The sequence below is a fragment of the Scleropages formosus genome, chromosome 19 (assembly GCF_900964775.1).
Source record: "Scleropages formosus chromosome 19, fSclFor1.1, whole genome shotgun sequence".
Classification (NCBI taxonomy): domain Eukaryota; kingdom Metazoa; phylum Chordata; class Actinopteri; order Osteoglossiformes; family Osteoglossidae; genus Scleropages; species Scleropages formosus.
The window spans coordinates 4924616-4949083 of NC_041824.1; the positions used below are offsets into that span (position 1 = coordinate 4924616).

At 45.0% G+C, this 24468-nt stretch overlaps 1 protein-coding gene across 1 annotated transcript in view; it reads left to right on the forward strand.

The window, feature by feature from the left end:
* Positions 1-24468, forward strand: part of ofcc1 (orofacial cleft 1 candidate 1) — a 67885-nt gene that overhangs the window by 16219 nt on the left and 27198 nt on the right. The window contains exons 10-14 of the mRNA XM_029246466.1: positions 6309-6397; positions 8120-8253; positions 18353-18556; positions 22070-22322; positions 22747-22910. Coding sequence (XP_029102299.1) covers positions 6309-6397; positions 8120-8253; positions 18353-18556; positions 22070-22322; positions 22747-22910 — 844 coding nt within the window. The remainder of the gene's footprint in view (positions 1-6308; positions 6398-8119; positions 8254-18352; positions 18557-22069; positions 22323-22746; positions 22911-24468) is intronic.

The following is a 24468-nucleotide window of genomic DNA, read 5'->3' on the forward strand; positions in this document are numbered from 1 at the left end:
TTTACCTGTTCTCTGAGATTCCTCATCAGACTCAGAATCAAGCATATTAATACATTCTTATCACAAATAACGACCCCTTTCTTTCTGCATATACACATTTCGCCAGTGTGCAAGTCATCTCCCTCTCAAGACACGACAAGCGCAGCGGCAACCTTGCAGCAAACAGCCGCGTGCGATTAGAACGGCAAGGAAAATATAAAATACACAGACGACTCCGGTAAAACGTGGGAGAAAGTGCTGCAGTGAGAAGTCATTTAAGCTTTCGGTGCATAATTTGCATATTGCGTATTTTATGTCTATAGATATGGTACATTTGTTTGGGAAATGGCAGATGAGAGCGAAAGGCCGCAAGCAGAGACAAGGCGCAAGGCGAGCGTTTCGAACCCGACCGGTACCAACCGTCTGAGCGCCGAATGGCACTGAGCGAAGTCGGAGCGCAGTTTGAAAGATATGGAAAAAAAATCGTAATCTAAATCATTTTTATCATGAAAATGGGCAGCTGGGAGATTATAGAAACACAATACTGAGCGCAGGAATTTGATGTTACACACTGATTATTGGTGAATTTTAGGATGGAAGACTTTCCATTATTTTGCATATGATGGGGAGACGGAACTGGTCACGTCTGTCATTTTCGTGTGTGCTTTTAGTACACGTAGGATTTATTCTTGTGACTCCGTGTGTGTTTGTGTGTGAGTGTGTGCGTCTGCTGCCAGCTCCTGTTAGTGTGTTTCCATGATGCCAACATTTTTCCACACGCTTCTGCTGGGACTCTATTGGTGCAGTTATTAGTTACTGCTGTACTGTACAGTTACGATGTTGATGTAGATTCTGCGTTGTATAAAGGTGTGCTGCTCGGCCGGTCAGTCACACTGTCGCCCCAGAGGGGCAGCTCGTACCCCGATATCAGTCCGGGGGGATGGTGCCGGGGAGCCTTTGGTCAAAGGGACACAGCGGTACCGATGGAGCTCTTGTACCTTACTCTTATACTGTATATGACTAATTCCTTTTTTTATAGTGCGTTTAAGAAACAGTTTGGCACAAAGAATTAAAAAAAAAACTTTATACTGCTGGCGTATGGGGAGAAGTGGGACTTCCCTGTCCCCTGCAGTAGGACTGTAATACATTACTGCTGCAATACATTGCATGTCATTCCCCAGTACTGTGGATTAGGTTTAGGGTTAGAGTGAGGGTTAGGGTTAGGCTGTGTTCATCACAGAGCAGTAGTGCTCCACATGTCCAAGATTAGGATTAGGGTTAGTTTTAGAATTTGGTAAAGGATTAGAGTTAGGGTTAGGATTAGGGTTAGGATTAGGGTTAGGATTACAGTTAAGGTTAAGGTTAGGCTGTGTTCATAGCAGAGCAGTAGTGCTCCACATGTCCAAGATTAGGGTTAGTTTTAGAATTTGGTAACGGATTAGAGTTAAGGTTAGGGTTGGGATTAGGATTAGAATTAAGTTTAGGATTAGGGTTAGGATTACGGTTAAGAATAGGGTTAGGCTGTGTTCATAGCAGAGCAGTAGTGCTTCACATGTCCAAGATTTGATTCCTCAGTGATTTTGAACCAACCTATGAAGTGAAACTATTTTCCTTTCCCAACTGAAGCAATAAAACTGTTAATCACAGGGCCAATTCTCACCGCGCTCACTGCACTCCCTGCGCTCAGTCCTCTATCTGAGAGTTCCTTCGTGTTGTTTTCCTGCTTCTGAGTTCATGCAGAATCCTGCAAAGCCGGCAACCCGGCGTTCGTTTGGTATTGATATAGCACAAAGGACCGCCTCGCTTATTAATACATCACTTTTTGGCAGCGCTCATCTTTATTTAACAGTTGTAAAAAGTTTCTGCGGTGCCCGGCTTTAAACATCACACAGACTTTTAATTACAAATGAGTTGTGACATGTCTGCTGGGTAGTAACCTGGCCCATTTTAACGTGATGCAGCCTGACAGCTCGGCTGTGCTCTCTGAGCGGAGCAACATGTGGAAGAAATTGTTCTTTTACATTTCACAGCTTGTCACTTCCTGTGCAGGACAACCTTTGACCCCCCACAGAGCCCCTAACACCCGAAAGGGAAGCGTCCCCGCTGGTCCTGCCGGACGCCCCCTCCCACCCCCCCCGGGTCGCGCTGTTCACTCCGATGCTCACGGGTCGAATTGTGACGAAGGGCTATCGGGTGCCTCTCGTACGCATCGGCCTTGGCAAACGGTCGAGGAGAGCAGGACTGTGTTTGTTGTGTTGGGCAGATCATGTTGCATTATTTTTGCAGGGATAAAGAGGATTATGATAATCAGATGGCAGGAATCGCTTTCCCTGGCGACTCTTAAATGTTTCCAATTAGGAGTTCTCCTAGAGACCCTGTGAAGTTTGGTGAAGGACGGAAAAGGCACCTTGGGCTCATTGAATAGCGATTTTGGAGGCGAAGCCGAACGGTGTCTCCGGCAGAACGTTCGGCCCCATCGTTCGCAGATGTTGTCGTGTCTCTCTCTTTTTTAATTTAATTTTTTTATTTTTTTGACACCCAAACCTCGTGCGTGGTTCAAATACTGAGTTATCTGAGGGTGAGGATAGGGTGATCGATGCACTCGATCGGTTTATGACAAATCTAGCATGTTTTGAAATCTGTCCTGAAGGCGAGTAACGCTTTCCTATACTTTTATTTCAAGCATAACTTTTCAAAAAAAATTATGCATCTCTTCTAGACAGAGATCTGCTGTCGTTCACCAGTCCTGATGTGCGTACTATACCTAAAACGGCAGTTCTCGTGGAGGCCGTACTTACGATCCTCCGCGTCAGTTTCTGAAAGAATAAGCGATGCTACATTATGATTAGATTACAGTCGTTTGTGTCGTCATGATTATAAAATATCCGAGCATCAAGTGTCTTGGGAGCAGCGCTTTGTTCACCCCGGTAAAACCCTGCGTTGTGTTACACTGTGATATTTGGAAGCGTTATTTGAACTTTTCAGATTGTTACTCCAAATGTTTTATTGTGTTGTTTATGGGCCAGCTGGTACCCTAGTGGTTAAAACTGCTGCCTTTGGACCCAAAGGTCACAGGTTTGAATCCCACTTCCAGCTGTAGTACCTTTGGTCAAGGTGCTTACCTTCAATTGCTCCAGTTAAAACTACCCAAAAGGGTAAATAAATGGGAGTAGTTTAACATTGTAAGTTGCCTTGGAGAAAAGCATCATGAGTGGATAAATATAAGTGTGAGGAATGTAGAGTAATTGGAAGATCTGGCTCTTTGATGACATCACTACATCTCAGGAGGTGACTTTGTGTCTCTCTGCCCCTCACAGGAGAACCAGGGGGGAACTTGGGGCTCCGCTGCTTGTTGTTTGCTTTTCTTGCTACCAAGGCCTTTCTTCATCTCCTTATACCTGTCACCAGGCGATGAGCCCTTGGAGTGCACGGGTACAGCCGGTGGCCTGACTCCACGGAGGGGCTCACAGGGTGTGCAACAGTGAGATTGAAACCCAATCCCTACCGGCACCCTTCCGTTTTCTCCCTATAGACAGGTCCCCACTCAGGAGACTTGAGGAGATCAGTGCAGGGCCTGCTTTTGTTGCTGTTAATCAGATCAAATACATTTCAGATTAAGTCAGACATGTCTGGTGGGAACCATTTGTGAGGTTTTTTTACATTTTACACTAAATCTACTCTGGGGTGATACTGCTGCACCTGTAGGTTTGCCATCTGTCATAAAGGAAGGAAGTTGCCTGTCATCTTCAGAGAAGCCACAACATTTACATTTATTTAGCAGACACTTTTTTCCAGAGTAACTTCCAGTGAACTCTATGTGGTGTTATGAGCCCAAATACCTTATTCACCAAGGTGACTTACACTGCTAGATACACTACTTACACTGGGTCACTCATCCATGCATCAGTGGAACACACACACTCTCTCTCTCTGTTACTCACACACTATGGGGGAACCTGAACAGCATGTCTTTGGGAGGAAACCAGAGCATCTGGAGGAAAGTCACACAAACACAGGAAAAACATGTAAACGCCACACAGACTGAGCAGGGATCGAACCCACATCCTCTCGCACCACCCAGGCGCCATGAGACAACGGCGCTACTCACTATGCCGACAAGCCACCGCACACACCCCTAATGCCGTGTGCACGGCAAAATAACGGTTAAAACAATATTAACACATTGCACACACATCACATGCAGACACAGAGCACACCCGCAGCGTATGAAAGCATTTTGATCTTTTTAAGTGGTTGTTCCCATATTTACTCTTTGAAATACTGCCGTCAGGATCCATAAACAGCTGCACTGTAAGAGTGTGAATATTTTAACAAAAATCTATTGTTTCTAATGTCCTCACATTTGGGAAGTGCTCTCTCAACCGTCAGATGGAATATTTCATGACTTTTATGAATAACATTTCATAAGCCATTGCAAATAGAAGAGTATATGGGTCATTGATTATCCTTTGCTCTGGAGGTGATTCATTTCTCTGTTAAATACACCATGACTGCGTGATGTTTACAATTTCTGACATTATCTGGGATGGCATTAAATCTGAATTCCTGTACATGATTTATGAATATAGGAAGTCTGCACTGGATGTCTTTGCAGCTGAATTATCATCATATGTGACAGGGTTGTTTTTTTTTTTTAAAAAAGTGCTTTTCCCCTCATTCCTACATTTGACTGTAAAGCAGAACAATAAATTGCTTGGATTGTCCAAGCAAGTGTAAATGAGCACAATATGCTAATTACGCAGTCATAATTATGAAAACAATAATAACATAAACCCGCTTTTCTGTTATTCTGTTTGAATAACACACAGCTGAAGATATCCTGTGCAGATCTTATGCATTTCAAATGTTTGCAAGCAAAAGTGCTAATTAAGAACTACAGCTGTCAAAATTAAATTTGTCATTTTGAACAAATTAACTAAATTTTTGGCATTCCAAAGACTTATCTGCTCACCGTTAAATATGGTTCGGCTTTCGGAGGTATTTCTGATGTGTTGACTAGATTTAAAAAAAAAAAAAAAAAAAGTTTTCACTACAGATATATTTAATCCTGAAGCAAGAGAAAAAAATTATATCATCTTGGAAGTTTCCATATTTATTATATAGATGTGACTGACTGCAAAATAGCAAAGGGGGAAAAAAAAGTTTCTCATACTGAAATTTTTACATGTATCAAGCTAAGGTTTACTTAATTAGAACCTCCAGGCGAAGAAGGAACCCTTTTTTAAATTCTGCAAATGTTAATATGCTAAATAATGCAAAGCCGTAGCTCTTCAAGCATGAGACACACATCTGGCGGCTTACCATTTAAATTACAGCAAAAAAGAAAGGGGAAAAAAAAAAAAAAAAAACACTTCAAAAGTAATTTTCCAAAGGAAGGAAGAATGGAGAAATGTATTACAAGTAAATTTAATTTCTTTTTCGATTTTTCATCACATCTAATTGTGCGCATTAGAGCCATTTCGCTCCCGAGGTTTGCTCCTGGATGGTGTGGCGCCGCGCGGAGGGAACTCTGTGAGCAGCTGCTGCTCTTCTGCTCGTGGAAACTCACCTCCGAAGACTCATTTCCAGACCGTGAAACAGCTTCTGCATGCAGCTGCGGCGCGAGCGACTGAAATTTCCTTAATAAAATGGACTTTCAGTTATTTCCTGCAACAGACTTCGTCTAAAATTTCGAAAAATGTCACCATACGTGTCCAGCATAGACCATGAACGCATGCTTTGTGTTTAATACTCTACAGTAACGTGTAAAAAGCGCTTTTGCCCCCAAATATTTGTATATTCTGCTAGAGCAGCTGAGCGCTGTACATGGAAATAAACTTACTGCGTCTAGGTATTTATGAGGCCTTTTTAGTTAGTTAGTTTTTAAGGAAAAATGGGCTTTTTTTAACATAAAATCTTAAAAATGAATGAAAAGAGTGAAGAAAGATGGTGCTGTTAATAAATACGCAAACATTAACAGCAGTGATGCGAAGGGAGTCATTTCATAATTCAAAAGGCCTGTGAGGCTTTTTATGTTTTTTGTTTCCTATTGTTCTTAAACGAAAAAGTACATTATTGTCTGGACCATCTTTCCTATACTGTGTGTGTCAGGGAACGATACTTTTTTTTTTTTTTTTTTTTTAATTTATTCATTTCCAGCCGTTATAGCACAGGGACTGTGAGTCACTGTAATAGACGGTGAATCTGTCCTGCATAAATAAATGTTTGCTGCACGCACGCACGCACGCACGCACACACACACACAGATATATGCGAGCACCCTTTGTTCCCTGCGACCACGCGCCTATCAAAATGCTCTTGTGTTACAGGCCGAGGCTGCGGCGGCGCGACCCCCGAACCGGCAGAGCCGACCGGCCGCGGCCTCCCCGCGAACGGAGAGACGGGACCTCGCCGCGAGGTACCGACCGGTGCGAACCGCGCGCCGCTTCGCCCCGAAAACACGCAAACCTGCCCATTATTATGGGAGATTTGTCAAAAAGCGTTTCACACTAACAGGTATTCTTGCTCTTCAAAGGCAGTTTTGATCTGCTTGACAAGCCAAAGCAGCTCAGATTGTGTGAAATCAGCAGCGCCTGGCGACGCTTTCTGTTGCTCCAACACGCCTCTTCCTGAGCCAAACTAATGAAGCTCGCGAGTCCGGTGGCGCTTCGGAGGGCCGCGTTCAAGAGCGGCGGCGCGGTGCCGTTGTGCTCCCTTAGCGGTCCTGTTGTGGACCTGTTCCCACCTCTGATCCTCCCTCGACTCGCCTTGAAAATCAGGCGAGCGGTCGCTATGGGTCAGGTTTGACTCGGCACCTTGCACGCATACACGTGATCCTATTGTGGTCCTATTGTGGTCATATTGTGGTCATATTCTGATCGCGTTGTGGTCCTGCTGGGGACCGTTGAGACCTGACTGCCGCGCGGCTCTTCGTCGCTCTCCAGCCCTCACAATAAAGAACGAATGGATTTGTTCTGCATATCCTATAATCATAGTTTAAAGCACTTTCATCATTTTTCTGGGGCTGCTCTTCAGGCCGCCCCGGCCCGGGTGCGAGGATCACGTTTGGCCGGTGCGGGTGGCGTCCTGCCGCTCGGCGCCCCCCTGTTCCCCGGTGGCACCCAGGGGGGCCATGCTGCAGACATCCCTCCTTTCGCGGGGTGGACACGCCACGGAAAAAAGAAGGTTCACCTTCCGGAATTTTCTACACTGACGCGGGATTCCGAGCGTCCCGCTAACGCACTCCTCTCTGTTGTGCATCCTGTTTACTCCGTTAGGGGAAGGCAGCGAAAGAGCACATTTCCGCGGCGTTCATTAGCATATATCTCTGCCGAGCACTTTGCGAGTTGCGGCAGAGCACCTAAGCCGAGCCGAGGGCAATGCGCACGTGACGGGGCTGCCGGAGCAGGATGTTAACATGTTGGGGAACACGCTAATGCTATTAGCGCCGCAGCAGCGGGAACGCTGGGATTTTCGACACGTTCGGTCGGACCGTAAGTTGCTCATGTCGACCGCCAGTTGGCCGTCTGCGAAATAAAATGCAAATACACAAAATATGACATTTTCCTGATGTTTTTCTCCGAAGCGACTTACAATTTTAAGGTTACGATTATTTACCCATTTATAATTTATACAGCTGGGTAATTTTACTGGTGCAATTCGGGGTAAGTACAATGCTCAGCGGTACCACAGCCAGAGGTGGAGATCAAACCTGTGACCTTTAAATCCAAAAGCAGCAGCTCTAACCACTGTGCTACCAGCTGGCAAAAAAAATACGTAAATAAAAATAAATGGGAAATGATAAAAAATTGCACCATCATTTTTTTGGCCCACCCAAAAAATGAGGCCTAACTGAAACGAGCTGTGTGTCCTTCCGTTTGACCAGTGACTCTGTAACACACTGTGCACAGTGAGCAAGTGGGTGAAATCGCTTATTTTTCATTTACGTTTATATTTATTTGTTTATCAGACAATTTTCTCCAAAGCACCCCCAATGAACTCTATGTAATGTTATGAGCCCACACACCTTATTCACCGCGGTGACTTACACTGCTAGATGCACTACTTGCACTGGGTCACTCATCCATACGTCCATCCATACTGTACTGATATTTATTTCTGTAACTCCTGCGTGTAACAGAAGGACGGCACCAGCGGGAAACGGCATGCAGATCACGGTGCGAGACGGAGATTACGGGCTCCGCGGGACGAGCAGCCGGAGGAGGTCGCGACCCTTTGTGCCCCTGAACTGGACGACTATAAATTCTCCGTACAGTAAGTTCAGCTGTCAATCATCCGTGTACAGAAACGCCACCAGACAGACCTTGTTTCACATACAAAGCAAGGGCTGCATGTTGAACTGGGGCTTAAAAAGCATGAAAAATGTGGAAATTCCTTTTTAAAAACAGTTATTTTCTTTTTATCTGACCCAAAAGAGGCACAAACTATTGTTGGTTGGTTTTCCCAAAGCAGCAGTGCGCAGAACCGGTTCTGTAGTCATGACTGCCAGAGAGAATGAGCAGCAGACCCCAGTGAGTGAACCCGGGTTCGAGAACCACACCGTGCGGTTTGCTGATGTACTTCAATTGTTTTTTTTTTTTTTTGGGAAATATTTCAACGAACAAAGTTGAGCAGGCACTTTGTACAGAGCTTCTCCCATCTGAATTTTGTATTTCTTGTATTCCGAATGAATAAAAGTTGTAAGAAAAAAATCTTTAAATGCAAGAATAAAGAAAGCAAGTATTTTAGTAATACATCTTGATTAATGCAATAAAAAAAAATCATTAGGGGATGTTCACAACCTTTCCAGTTTTCGAACGCACTTGTATTTGTTCGCGCTGGAATGAGCCGTGTGCTGTGTTGCTTTGTGAGCAAAATATTTTGATTAATTTTCAATAGTTATGGCACAGATGACATATACCGTGTATATATATATATATATATATATGTTTATACATCTCAGTGCATATATGTAAAACAAATACATACGTTGTCTGTGTTTGAACATGCCCTCTCTGTGTAAGTAAGAGCGGCAAACTGGGCGTTCACCTTCGAAACACTTCTCATGTAAGTTTGCGGTGCCTCGGCGTGTAGCAGCAATGTGCTTATGCAGAATTCAGAATTCATTTCCTGATAATTGAGGGATATTACTGCCATCTAGAGAACTATTGGAGACTGCTTTCATTCACATGCTTCTTGTGCTTTGCCCTCCATCGTTACAGCAATGTACGCAGGGGTACGGTACTGTACCGCATATTGCCTCGGTTTTTTGATATTCAGACGTGAGGCTGTTTAAAACCCCTTAAACGTAGTACATGCTGTACAAAAATCACGAGTTTAGTATGCATGTTTTTTTAAATACCCTAATTTACTGTGTATTCTTCAGCAATTATTTAATTATTCTAGTATATAACGCTGTATAAGGAATGCATGCTAATTAATTTATAGGCGAATGGTTGAGCGTCGTGCCGTTATTTCTATTTTTCCTTGCGACTGAGAGATGTATATGTTCCACCGGTTTGCTTTGCTGTTCATTTGCTGTTTAATTTCTACTTGGTAGAAATGCGTCACAAATGATGCGGCGCACTAGAGCTGCGAGTGGAAGATGCAGCTGAAGGCCCCGCGGAGAGGTGGCCCTCGGGGGTCAATGATTCCCGCATTCGTACGACCCCGGACTTCGAAATGGTTCTGACGTACCTGTTTAACATCTTCCCGCTGCAGCGTAACGCGTACCAACAGGTATCCCGGATGGGTACGACCATGCACCATGCACTGATGCGTGCGTGCATATGTGTATGTGTATGTGCGTGTGCGTTGGCAGGGCACCACACCCAGCTCGGTGCGCTGCTGGCCGCAGTGTGTTCCGTCGCGGCACAGCGTGTGTCACCCCTGACTAACGTCTTAAACATCCCAGGAGGAACAAAGAACCGGTATAACGTCCTTTAGAAGCTTCCCCATCTACGCGCCTTTTCGCTGGAACTCTATTGTAGAGTAAATCTCCTTAATTATAATTGCATTTCTTTTTTTTATTCTTTTTTTGTACATATCAAGGAGAAAGTACGTGGCTCGCTGGTGCCCTCGAAGAAACTTCACTAAACACCTATGGCACGACAAGAACCGTCAACTATACAGTACGGTTTGAGAGAAAACACAGTTATGGAGCGTAGCAGAGTCAGTCCCGAGAGCATAAACCATCTATGGAAAAATGTCAGGTGCCGCTTTCTGGAATTCCTGCAGCAGCGATCTGTTTCAAGCAGCGACCGTACCTTCTGCTGTGCTGCGTCTGAAGCTACGTTCGAAAGCGCGTCTCTTCCGGAAGGCACGTGGAAGAAAACCAATTTGACTGTGCGTGTGTGAACAAATAAATTTGAATTCCTGAAATAGTAAATGCAAAAAAGGAACAAACCGACAGCCTTAAATGAACGCGCACGTCGATGCGATGCAAAGGAGTACGTGACGACTCGGTTCTTAGGGTTACAGTTTAAATATAATTGTTGTGTAAGACATACTATCCATCTAGTGCTGCTGATATTCAGTGACCTTTATTATTGGGTCTAACTAGGGTCTAGAATGATCGTACTGCACGCCTAATACTCTAATAGTCTGTGCATCGAAAAAAGTCCAAGAACGGATCAGGAAGGTTGCAGATGTCTGTGTTGTAGTTTAGAGTAACTTAACCCGAATTACTCCAGGTGAAATATCCATAAGTGATGTGTATAAATGAGTGAAAATCTAAGTTAAGGAAAGTAATTCTAAGAAATTCTTTTTTTAAAAATAACGCTCGGCGCGCTTCGGAGAATCCGTCTCCCACTCTTCTTCTTAAGGGCAGCACCTTGTTACGGGAAGCCTGCTGCGAGCCTAAGGGTTAAACCGTTTCCGTTCGGCGTTTGGCAAGTGAGCCGAGGCGCCAAACGACGTGAGCAGACGAAGGAAGCCGCCTTCTTTTGCCCATCGTGCCGCGGTGCTGCCCGGTTAAAGTTGCTCATTTCCAGGCCCTGTCCTCACATCTCCCTGTTTGTGTTTCCTTTGTTAATTAGACTGCGATGATGTGTTGCTCCACTGTTACCGTCCTAAATAATTTCTTTTTTTTTTTTTTTTTTTTTTTTTTGCTCGTTTTGGGGAAACCTGTTTTAATCAAACTCACTTTCACATAACAATTAGATCTAATTAGCCCAATTATCAAGACTCTAATTACACTGAAATGTACCCCCTAAATCTCAGATCAATTATATCTGCTACTGTTCGTTTTATAAATAGAAAAAAAAAGGGAGAACATCGGGAGAAATGTGAGCGTAACCTTGCGAGGCCATTTAATGCTCCATATTAGTGGTGGAGTCAGTAAGTTCTAACACTGGCCACCATGTGATGCTGTGAATACGCACTTTGTCGGTGGGTTTGCTAGTCAACAGCACATTCATGTCACGCGTAACGGTAACTGTGGCGCGATCGTATCAACAACAGCGTCACGTGGTGGCCAGTCTTTAAAATTGCTGATTGTTCCATGTATCTGTACATTCTCCTATTTTTTCCTATTTCGCAATAACAATGATTATGTCAGATTTCCTCTACTGACATGTTTTGAGTTTTGTGTTTATAAACAAAAAATACCCAGCTTTATAAATGGGTAGGGAGGGTGCGGTGGCACAGCAGGCTTGGCTGGGTCTGGGGTTCGAGTCCCGCCTGGGGTACCTTGCGACGGACTGGCGTCCCGTCCTGGGTGTGTCCCCTCCCCCTCCGGCCTTACGCCCTGTGTTGCCGGGTTAGGCTCCGGATCACCGTGACCCTGCTCGGTACGAGCGGCTTCAGCCACTGTGTGTGTGTATAAATGGTTAAATCAGTGCGAGTAGCTTAACACTTTAACTGTCAGATAAATTTAAACGTACCTGTTGTTGTTCACTCGTTATTTCCAGGTCAAGTTTTTTGCAACGCATGGCATACGCTAAAGAGTTTCTCCCCTTTGTGTCTACAAGGAAAAGGCTCAAGGAGCAGATGTGTGAAATACACGATTAGACGAGGACGTGTTGCGATACTTTAATCGCGTACAAGACTCCGGAGAGAAAATCGTGATCCGGCTCCCGAAAGCAGCGGCCAACGTGGTGCGTCGGTGCACATTGGACTCATTCATGGTTGTTTGCCATTGGCTTTCAGCGCATTGTGGGTGTTGGCCTCTTGACAAGAGTACAGCTTGTACTTCACCAGTGGGTGTAAACAGGCAGCCATCTGGCTGCGAGCGAAAAACCTCGTGACACACGAGTTGATCCGTGAATAGTGGCCACCGAGACATTTGACTGTCACACACACAGCGCCCTCCCATCTGCTCGGCTCGGCTTTTCAAAACCGGTTTGTTACGCGAAACGTGTCGGGTGTCTCGAATCGAAAACAAAGTCACTGGAGTGGGCAGTATGTGTGTGTTTGTTTGTGTGCGATAAACAAAACCATCGATGATATTGGCAAATCACAGAAACAAATGAAAACTTGAAATTAGCACAAAGTTCTCGGTTTTAGCTTCGCTTTACCATCTATAATCAGTATTGTGACTCATCAGCACTGCTAATACTATAGTGCAGCACTGTAAAGAAGAGTATTAATGTTCTTTAACGACAGTTCCTTACAGCCTATTTCCTATTTCCCCTTTGGTTCCAAAAGTGGGAACCATTACTCGTTACTCTTGTTTGGCACTGGCTGAATTTCCAAATAGTTTGATGCTGATGATCGGGTAAATGAAGGTAAAATTCAGGTAATCGCTGAATCCCTGAAATCGCTGCCCCTCAGTCCAGATGCAAGCAGCTGTTACCATGCAGTACAGCATAGTAGAATACAGTACAGCACATTAGAGTGAGAGAGCACAGTAGTGTAGTACTGTAGAGCACAGTACAGTGCGGTGTAATACAGTACAATGCAGTATATTACAGTACAGTGAGATCGGTGAGGACACGCTGACCTATTTTTGTTCTGATCTTGAACACGGGCAACCCATGCGCCACTCGTGTGCTGTCGTGCACATAGGGTGTGGAGGGGGAGGGCTCCTCCATCATACCCCGCCTACTGCTCCTGGCTCCGCCCCCTGAGGCCTGATTCCCCGGCGCCTCTTTGAAGGCGTCTGCTGCCGTGCTTCCCGATCCAGACCTCGCTGCTCCAGCCATAACGACGGGAATTTAGCCAATTAGTGTTATTGATTCACACGTTAGGACAGAAAGCGGAGGGAAGAATCTCCAGGTTGATGTCTGCAGTTAAACTGATGGAAACTGTTGGCTCCCGTTTTTACATCCATGCTGCTACTGGTGGTAACCTGTAGATTCTAGTACCTTCAGTACCACAGGTGAGTGGCAGGTAGAGATTCACACTCATAGGTGTCTCTATTGTGGGTCTTCAAATCCAAAGCCCGTTATAACTGTTCATAAAGCAGTTTTAAAAGACGGGCTGTGTTACACTTTCTAACCAATGTCATTCCTCGTCTTTATGGCAAATTCTGCGCTTATTTTTGGAGTTTATGGTCCATAGACCTGATTTACCTGAAATGTCTTACAGATGATCACATAAATATATGTTAGTTTATTTCTTACATTCAATCATTTAGCTGACACCTTTCTGCAAACCACCTTACAGAGTTAATTTATTTACAATTTTCTACCTGTCTATAGAGCTGGGTGAATTTTACTGGAGCGGTTTAGAATAAGTACCTTGCTTAAGGGTACTACAGGTGGAAATGAGAGTTGAACCTCCAACCTCTGGGTCCAAAGGCAGCAGCTCTAACCACCACACAACCAGCTGTCCCTTCTTTATACTTTGCGAGCCATCGTCAAAATATGTACCTGTTGCTGCCGGATCGGTTTTGTCGGGATGCTGTTCGAAGTGCAGGATGTGCGTTTAACAGCTTGTCACGGCTACCCCTCCCGAGTCTCCGGAAATGCACTGGCCTGGAAATGTTGTTCTCCCTGCTTTGCCGCCTCCCTTCTCTGACTGCCTGGTCCCCCGATGGACCTCCACCCCTCAACGTCATCTCCGGAGGCTCTTCTAGCTGGTGAGCCCTATGCCCACAGGGATCGGTGGTGTCTGATTGAAGGACGTGCTCTCTGCAGGCACTGAGTTTTATGTTGGATGGCGCCGGTCTGGAGCGATAAGGGATCCCCCCCGCAATGCGGCCTTGGTCTGTCTAGAGCGTACAGTTTGCGCATGGGTGTGTTTGTATGTCGGTGCACACGTGTGTATGTGTGTGTGTGTGGCTGGTGAAACTGCTCAGGCTCTGCAGATCTCCGTGGAGATGTGTGGCTCCATATTGTCCTGCACACCACCTCTGAACATGCTGTGCTTTAACCACACGGACAGATCCAGAGCTGCTGCGAAGACACCGGTGCAGTTTTCCTTCCTGGCACGAAATTTCTTCCATCGACTGCCCCAAGCGGTGAAAAACCTGCGGCGGAGAGGCAGCCAGAACCCAGTAAAGGTCCTGCGAGACGAATGGACTCCGGGGACATGCAGCTCCACTAAAACAGCTGTGTTTCGGGGTGTGGCGAAGCTGTTGGCTTTGCTTTCCCACGCTCCTAATAAACTAATATGCTCGGAATCTGTAATAATCACTCTGGGACTTGCATTTCCATGCTATAAATCTTTGATTATGGTTGAATGAGTCCATAAAGTGCCACGTGTCGCGTTTATTAAAGCCGCAGCGTTGCACACTGCAGCGATGCACTTCTGGAAAAAGAGCATGAGGTTGTGATACCGTACATGTTGTCTCTCGCGTGGAAAACTGACCGATGGCGGACACGGTCCTCCCCACCCCCAACCCCAACCCCAACCCCGCCCTTTCAGATTGACGTAGTTAGACCGGTCCGCTGTCAACAGCTAAAAGAGACCCCAGTTTGCCCATTCAGTCCAACGGCATCATTTTATGCGCAAGAAAAGGACTTCACTCAAATAAAGTCTCATTGTTAAGTGGAACATTTTTCTAAATACTTCTTGATAAGTTTAGCGAGTCTTTCTCAGCTGCATATAATTTGGATAATTTGGCAGCACTCATTACACGATGCCGCTCATTGTGCCGCTGAGTCATGCTGTCGTAACTCCCTTTTTACTGTCCCCAAGTGGCCTCCGCTTCCACGTTCTCTAAGAGGAGTCGGCTGTGCGTGTGTCTCCCTGTGCCAACGTCATCATCGGCGAAGGTGGGACGTGACCCAACATAGAAGCATTAACAAAATCGTTCTTTAAGGGCATCTAGACGGGCAGAAAGACATTAACGTCGTTGCTCAGGACACCCTCCAGATGATTAAGTCATCAAAACTTAATAAAATGAGCGCTTTTCCTGGCTATACGTGGAAGCCTTGCCAAGGCTCATGACTCTGCCAAGCTTCTGACATGACAGATTCATACTGGCAAAATTAGTTTTTTTTTTAAAAGCAGAGTCTTGTCGTGAGAACAACATGACTAACAGGCTTCCTTAAACGGATGTTTTAAATGAGCAAACAAAACTGTGACACTATTCAGCTGCTTTCGTTTCTGAGTAAAAACTGTCCCAAATTAACATCAATACTGGAAACACGTTGTCAAATATAGATCTTTTCTATTTTTAATAACATTTAAATTGGATGGTGGTTTTATGAGAATAATGTGTTAAAACCCTCTGCAAATTAAAAAAAAATCTGTTTACATTCAGTGCATCTTTGCATAGCGTCCTGATCAGAAACACACTTTAAAAAAAGTAAAAAAAAAAAAAAAATACTTAGAAAAAATGTAAACATAAATTTTCTTAGTTTATAAGTTATTTCTTTACACTCTGTGAGCCTTTGTCAAAATATGTAGCTACTGGTGCTGGATCACATCCTTTTTTTCATATTTAGGTTGTTTATTGATTATCCGATTTCAGGTTATACCTTATAGAGGTGTGGAAACTAAAACGAGAGTAAAAAAAAAAAAGCCACGAAAAGGAAAGAAACAGTCCAGAACGAGCTGCAAACTGAGCTGCTTATGTACTGGTTTCAGCAGTGATGGTTTAATAGTTCTGTGTGTTTTCAGTGCATCTATGTGGGGAAAACTGTGTGGATATCAAATATTGGATATTGACCTGTTGAGAAGCAGCAGTCGGCAACACCGCAGCATGGACGTACAAATATAGTAGCGCTGCTGTCTCACAGCACCTGGGTGGTGCGAGAGGATGTGGTTTTGATCCCTGCTCAGTCTGAGTGGAGTTTGCATGTTCTCCCTGTGTCTGCTTGGGTTTCCTCTGAGTGCTCTGGTTTCCTCCCACACTCCAAAGACATGCTGTTCAGGTTCACCCATAGTGTGTGAGTGACAGAGAGAGTGTGTGTGTTCCAGTGATGTATGGATGAGTGACCCAGTGCAAGTAGTGTATCTAGCAGTGTAAGTTACCACGGTGAATAAGGTGTGTGGGCTCATAACACTACATAGAGTTTGTTGGAAGTCGCTTTGGAGAAAAGGGTCTGCTAAAAAAATGAATTTAATGTAAATATAGAAATATTCAAGACTTGGATGCTGCTGTATAACTCTACGATTCTGGGTTAGAAGCTATATTTCCATATATAAATGTGTGTGTGTGTATAAGAGATGTACACAAACACAACCTTTTTAAGTTTTTTAACTGTCATATTTTTTTCCTAATTTTGGTGTCTCCATACCCCTGCTGGTTTCAGGAATTTTGTGTCCTCTCCCTTGTTGCTTCTGGCTTTTTCTGCATTTGTTGCACTGCCCATTACTGCTGTTAACTGCTGCGTGTGTCCATGCGTCTTACATGTGGTTCTTTGCGAAGTGATCTGAGGAAACCTGTTCAGAAGGGCACTGCAGTAATTTAAAGGAAACTACAATGGATTTTTTTCCCTTTGCATTAGTCTGTGTTGGATTTATTTGCAAAGGTGAAAGAAAAGCATCACCTGCACGTGACTGTTGCCAGTGCTGGACTACAGCCGTAAGGGTTCAGGATCTAGAAGGGCTCCAGAATTTTAAAGACTACGCGTCTGTATTTTTCCCAAAGACAAGGAGAATCAAAGGCATGTTTTGCGCAGGGGCACCGGTGTCCTGCCACTCAGCGTGAACTCCTGTACGGTGAAGGCAAAAGCCCTCCTTTCATCTTCTGCCAGCGACGTGAAATTCTTATAGATCATAGAGCATAAATGTAAACAGTCCTACATCTTCTCATTGCGCTCCCATCACGTCCGCCTTTGGAGTGTGACACAAGTGTGCTGCACCCTTTTCGCGTATTGCGCTGCACACACACACGGCACTTGGGAACACGGGCACAAGCACGCATTCTGGCAAACACACACAGCCTATATTTAAAATGGAATATTATTAAGTTATTAGAGGACTGTCTTATATTTAACAAACAATCCCTGTGGTTCATATTGAGAAGTAAGAGCAGTTAATATCTATCTATCTATCTATCTATCTATCTATCTATCTATCTATCTATCTATCTATCCATCCATCCGCCTGTCCACCCACCCTCGATCCATTTATTTTACTTCAACATAATTGAAGGTGCAAAAATGAAATATTTTTAATGGCCATAACAGGTTTCACATCAAGTTACATTGTTTTCCCTTTGACGGTTGTTTCTGTGGAGACAGCGAGAATATTTCTTTTCGTGCATCATCAATATCTTCATTAAATGCAAGATTGCAGTCAAGCTGTATTTATCATTTTGCGTAATATCAGTTGACAGGGGAGTCTTGCCTCTGCCTCTGACACAATTTCTGTCCTCTCTGTAATTTCTCTTTTGCAGACGTGCACAATGTACTTTCAGATGATTTCACAGCACAGGCCAAGTTGGAACAGTGACACATTGCATTCACACAAGGAAGCGGTTCAGACAGCACTTAGCATCCTGCTTAAAATGCACGGCACTGCTTTATTCTATTATCCCTCCTTGTCCTGACCATGTGTCTTACACGTGTGCCACATGCATGCGTGCATAAAACAGCGAGCTGAAGAATCATTTTAAAGAGCATGATTGTGTTTTTTCATTAAGGAATAACATGTAACACATTGTCCTATGGTGTGTGTGTGTGTGTGTGTGTGTGTGCGTGTGGTTGTGTGTGTCGACTTTTAATGAAACCTCTTCCTTTGCATTCTACCTTGTTACCCATAAACCAATCAAAGAATTTTCACAGTAACTTCAGGGATGTTCTCAGTTTGAACATGTGTCCAAAAGCGTTTAGATGTCCCACCTGTGCTCCGGAGGCTTTGGACCCGCTCAGAGGAAATGCCTATCAGATTACAGTGGTAGCCCATTGCCTTCCCACCGTTCAATTTCCTGCCGAGTCTCTCCCTGGCCAACGTGAAAGGGAGCGGGCGATTGGGAGGGGCACCTTGGTTTGTGGGTTTGCGGTTTTAAAGGGTTCTGACCCCACTGTCTTCTTCACAGGGCTCAGCATCGTGGCGGAGGAGCAGCTGAACGTGCTCGCCTGGCTCTCTGCATGCTGGGTCTCGAGTTGGGCCTCTCGCACGGCGCCCGCTGCCACCTCGGGCTCTATATCCTTCTGCTGGCCTTGGTCTGGTTCCCTCGGGTCTACCTACACTACTGTGGCCAGTGGCTCCTCCTCCATGCCATCGCTGCGCCCATCAGCAGGTGCGCTCATCTCCATCCGTCGCCATCCACGTGCGTCCCGTATGCCGTGAGCTGACTACGCGCCGTCATCCGTCGGCCCGTCCTGCAAAAATCCACTGGTGTTTGGAGTAACCGAGAAGTCAGAGATCAATGAAAGACAATTACAACGTAGAGTAGAATTCAAAATGTGCTTACTTATTAATTAACATTTTAAATGTCCAAAGACATGCTGTTGAGGTTCCCCCATAGTGTGTGAGTGACAGAGAGAGAGAGTGTGTGTGTTCCACTGATGTATGGATGAGTGACCCAGTGCAAGTAGTGTATCTAGCAGTGTAAGTCACCGCGGTGAATAAGGTGTGTGGGCTCATAACACTACGTAGAGTTCATTGGAAGTCACTCTCATGCTGCTGCTATAGTTTGTCTCACGCCGGATGTTGTAGGATGATGTGCACGGTGAGAGGAAAAGCTAGAAGAAACGGTTTGTTGGTGGATGACGAGTCCTACGTTGCCACCGTGCTCCTCAGAGCATTTTTCCCCATTTGTTGACAAGCACCTGCAGTCGTGGAGCTCCTGTCAAGGGCTGGAGATGCACTGACCGCCGTGTCTCCTAGATACAGGCAGAGCGCAAAGCCGTGACTCCCGGGACCCATCAGAAATGAACGCTTGAACAGGGCAGACTCCATCGGGGTCACGTGGTGCTCAGGACAACCTTAGGTAATCGTTGAAACGGAACATTGTTTGCTCGAGTCCCAGGAGGGGCTGCGCTGCAACGTGTGAAAGCAGTAGAGATGAAATGATCAGCTTAGACACCAGCCGCATTTCGCAAACTTTAGATCGGATGAGAAGCAAAATAATTTGCATCTGTTCACAAAGTGTCACCTGTTTCTCGCTCGAAAGCAGTTTGTAAAGCTGTGATGCCAAGGACATTACATTAGTAACAATATGTGACTCCTGTAACATTCTAAAAAAGCTATAAATGCTATTTAAATAGAGTGTAACTGTAATGGTTGGTTATATCGAAAATAAAAGAATAATTTGTTTAACACTTGATCATCCGCTACACCCCAACCAGACCACTACGCTCTTGCACATCTGCCCGCTTGGTGGTCCCACGCACAAAAGGCAAAGCACGGAGGTTCTTGGTTCTGTCTCTGTTGTGGTGGAACGACCTCCGCCGTCACTCAGAACTGCTGAATCTCTGTCCACATTTAAAAAGGGTCTTAAAAGTCACCTCTTCCAGACTCACTTTGCCCATCATCTCTTAAGTTCATGTAAGGTGTAAATGTTCATGCTCCATAACTTTAAGATGATGCCGGATAAACCTTTACACAGCATCACCTGTAATGTAATGCAAATGGTTATATATAGAGTATATATCAAAAAAATATATATTACTAGGAATGTGATCAGGTATTGTCGATATTCGGATAAAAGTTTTATGCGGCTACTCGTGTGATGAACGTTGGTTCATATGGTGGAAAGAAACAAAGTAACTGCATTTAAGAATCACACGTCTGCATCCAAGTGTCTCTTTCTGCTCATGTAATGAACACATTGTATTTTCTATGATGTACATTGCTTTGGAGAAAAGCGTCTGCTAAATGAATACATGTAAATGTGCACACTTGAAATTACAGCTGCTTTTAAGTATAATGACACTTGACATAGAATTTACGTACCTTTTAAAGCTTTACCTTTGTTTCTGGTGTAGTTTAAGCTGATGGAAATTGAACAACATGGACATGTCGAAAGAGACAGAGCTCCAAAGCCGAACGAGAAACGCACAAAACGGATGAATTGGGAGAGATGGAAAAAATGTGAGAGCTAGCACAGCAAAAAACATGGTGGAAAAGGAGTAAAAACAAATGGAGCACAGTGGGGCTTAATGGAGAGTGGCTGTTCGTAGGAAGTGGGTCTTCGACTTCAGCAGAGCAAGGAGGGAATTAATGGGCACAAAATGGGCTCCTCCAGTGTCGCAGTCACCGTTTGTAGTTGGTAGATTTAGAACCTCATGAGCCTTGATGTAATTTGAGGCGGTACGTGCAAATCTTAGGTAAAAATATATGGTAGGTAAACGGCTCTTTATTCTTCACTCGTATAGAACCTACAAGCATGAAAAATGTCCATTATAAAAGAACTTTTTTTGAGTTTGGAACTCCCGTGTACCTTCAGACGAATCTTCAGCAGCTCATGTAGAGTCATCTCCCGCCTGGCAAAAAATAATTTGTTCCTAAAAAACTCATTGTAAGGTGAATTCTCATAAATCAAAGAGACATTGGCTTCAATGGTGACATTTTTTTTATTTGTTCCTGCACCCCAAAACTGACATTGATTTCAGCTAAAATATCACCAGATCCACAGGGGCGTGGTGGCGTGGTGGTGCAGTGGCACAGTGGGTTGGACCACAGTCCTGCTCTCCGGTGGGTCTGGGGTTCGAGTCCCGCTTGGGGTGCCTTGCGGCGGACTGGCGTCCCGTCCTGGGTGTGTCCCCTCCCCCTCCGGCCTTATGCCCTGTGTTGCTGGGTTAGGCTCCGGTTCCCTGTGACCCCGTATGGGACAAGCAGTTCTGAAAATGTGTGTGTGTATCACCAGATCCCGTTAAGGTGGACTCGACGTTGGTTGTTATAACACAACGCAAGTGCACTTTCCCTTCATTAATTACTATGTGATAGTGCAGGTAGACAGTTTTACACTCTTTCACCTCTTTCACACCTATTATGTACTGGACACTTAAACACTCAACAAAAAAACATACATACATATGATACTCAATGTTTACCTATTAATTCAACAGAAAAGAGAAAAATCAATGAAAACAATGTGGATGAAGTGACACTCGGTGGACATGGTTTGGACAGTCCAAACGGGGACGTGATCACTGATGTTATAAGAGGTGAAACTAGGGAACAAGGGCTGATGGATGGTGAGAACAACGCAGAACAAGAAAAATTATAACTGAGAAGAAGAGCTCGTGGCGACTGGTCTCGTACCAACACCACCTGAGCTGTCAGGAGGCAAAATCCAAATTTTTTCTCATAAACGCAAAGAAATGTTTTCAAAAATGAAGGAGGTGTGTTAAGTAACAGTCGGTAGCGTAGTGGTTCCATCTCCTGCCTTTGGATCCAAAGGCTGCAGGTTTGATCACCACCTCTGGCTGCAGTGCCCTTGAGTACTGTACTTAACCTAAAGTTACCCAGCTCTATAAATGGGTAAATAACTCTAATAATTACAACTTCAACACTATAAGTTGCTTTGAAGAAAAGTGTCTGGGAAATGAAACTGTTTGTAGCCTCAAGTTCTCCTAATGCTTGTATCTTGAGGTAGTTTGAAAATGCATCTCGATCGCACAGCCCTATTGAAACATTGTGAAATACGTTGCTGTTTATCGACCGTATTTTCCAAATTAGCTGTGACAGGCGGTCGCTGGAACGACAAGACGCTCTGACAGCATTGCGGTTGGGTGTAGATCTTGGCTGCTTTCCGTGCACAACCATACAACCCTGGTTTTCTTCTGCTCTTTTCCCTCCGCTTTAGGTTCCAGTTTCATCTCCACACAGTGGAACTCGTCTACCAGAATTCCTTGCTTCATACCCGCGAGGAATTGGCCGTGGTCGTGGTCGGACCTCTGACCTTGAATGTAGCTACGCTACTTCTGGTTCTGATCAGATGGGGCTGTCAGCTAACATTTGGCTCAGTCCCTTCCTTCTTGTCAAAGTTTATCATGGCTCTGGGAGTGTGGACAGTGTTCGACCCCCTGGCAGTCTTTGCAGTGGATGCAGTCCTGGGGGTAAGTCACTTAAAATAACTTGAACACTTGCGTGCTTTAAATAGAAGTTTGCTTTATCTCGTCAAAGTGACTTTCGCAAGAAATGAAACGGCGCCTTTTTCTTGGGATTTGCAAAAATCCGAGTTCTGCTTCCAGTGATTACAGTAACACTTGTCATTTCCACACCTGAAAGGTACCTTCGTGTGAAATGTTCACTGTGGTAAATGCAGAATTTCTGCTGCACGTGCATCTCTTTCCGGCTTCTTTTAAGCTGTTGAAATTTTGATTTATCGATTAAAAAAATGGGAGGTCATACTGGAAAAAAAAAGCACTTTAAGATGGTCTGAACTGTAACCATGTAGACAAGCAAGCTGTATGAACACATGCTCGGCTGAACTGGACTGAACCGTGATGGTGGCTGCACATGTTTGACGACCACGTGCAGCGTCTGACCTACAGCGCTCAGAGACCCATTGCAGACGCCGCCAAGCTGGCCTGGCACTTCCACAGGACGCAGCACTCGCACCTCCCTGGGATCCTCATCACCCTCTTCCTCTACACCGTCCTCCTCTTCTGCTCCCTCACCATCCTCTACATTTACTTCCTAAGGTGAGTGGAGTCCCAGGATGCATGGAAATGCTGCACTGTTGGGAGATTAAGCCATTTGAAACCCTCAACTGGCATACTGCAGATTCAGCCATCATACCATAGACCCTTCCCCTTTTTTACATTTATTCATTTAGCTGATGCTTTTCTCCAAAGCAACGTACAGTCAGTGTTAGTGTTACAGTTATTTACCCCTTTATACAGCTGGGTAATTTTACTGCAGCAATTTAGGTTAAGTACCTTGCTCAATGGGGGCTGTGGTGGTGCAGTGGCGCAGTGGGTTGGACCGGGTCCTGCTCTCGGGTGGGTCTGGGGTTCGAGTCCCGCTTGGGGTGCCTTGCGACGGACTGGCATCCCGTCCTGGGTGCGTCCCCTCCTCCTTATGCCCTGTGTTGCCGGGTTAGGCTCCGGTTCCGACGAGCGGTTCAGAAACCTTGCTTAACGGTACTACAGCCGGAGGTGGGGATCAAACTTGTGACCTTGGGGTGCAAAGGCAGTAGCTCTAATCATTATGCTATCGGTTGTCATTTTATTTTATTTTATATTCACAGTGAGAAGCACTGCTCTGTCATAGCGTCTGGGGGGTGCAAGACGACATAAGTTTGATCTCCGCTTAATCTGTGTGGAGTTTGCATATTCTCCTCGTGCCTGCCCGGTTTTTCTCTGGGTGCTCTGGTTTCCTCCCACAGTCCAAAGACATGCTGTTCAGGTTCCCCCATAGTGTGTGAGTGACAGAGAGCGTATGTGTGTGTGTGTGTGTGTGTGTGTGTGTGTGTGTTCCACTGATTTATGGATGAGCGACCCAGTGTAAGTAATGTATCTAGCAGTGTAAGTCACTACGGTGAATAAGATGTGTGGACTGATAACCCTACATAGAGTTTGTTGGAAGTCACTTTAGAGAAAAGCATCTGTGAAATAAATAAATGTAATGTAAATAGATGTGTAACAGTAAACGGTACATCCTGCACAGACGAACCATTGCCCTTTGCCACGGTGAACAAACTGCTTGTGAGGAGCATATTGTATTAATGGCCAGTAAAGGACTTTTTCACGGGATTAATTTTATCCTTGCCTTTTTCTTTTTTTTTGCCTTCTCAGCAGCTGTTTTCCACAGGAATAAATGTGGGTCCCCGTGATGTCTTCGTTTTCCACTTTCATGTTGACTTTCAGTTTGTCTCTGACCTTCCTGGTAGCAGCAAAGTGTCACAACACTTAAGCACACAGGAGGAGCGGCGCACAATGGATGTGAATTATTGTCGGGTATTTTTGGATTCGGAGCCTTCGGGGACTAAGTGCCAATGAAGAGCCGGGCTCCCGTGAAAAAGCGAGGCGCCGTCTACAAGTCCGGACTTGTGCACAAATAAGTCCTCGCTAGACCTTTCCCCGTCTCGGCAAAACACGCACGTTCAGAGGAGATATTATGAGCGAATCCCGAGTGCTTTCGTTCGCGCTTATCGACAGTATGGAAATATGCAACTCACGACACTATTCAGTGAGTAAAAACTGAATAGTCAACGTGCCTAACGTTAGTGCTCGCATGTGAGTTGCGTGAACATCAGCG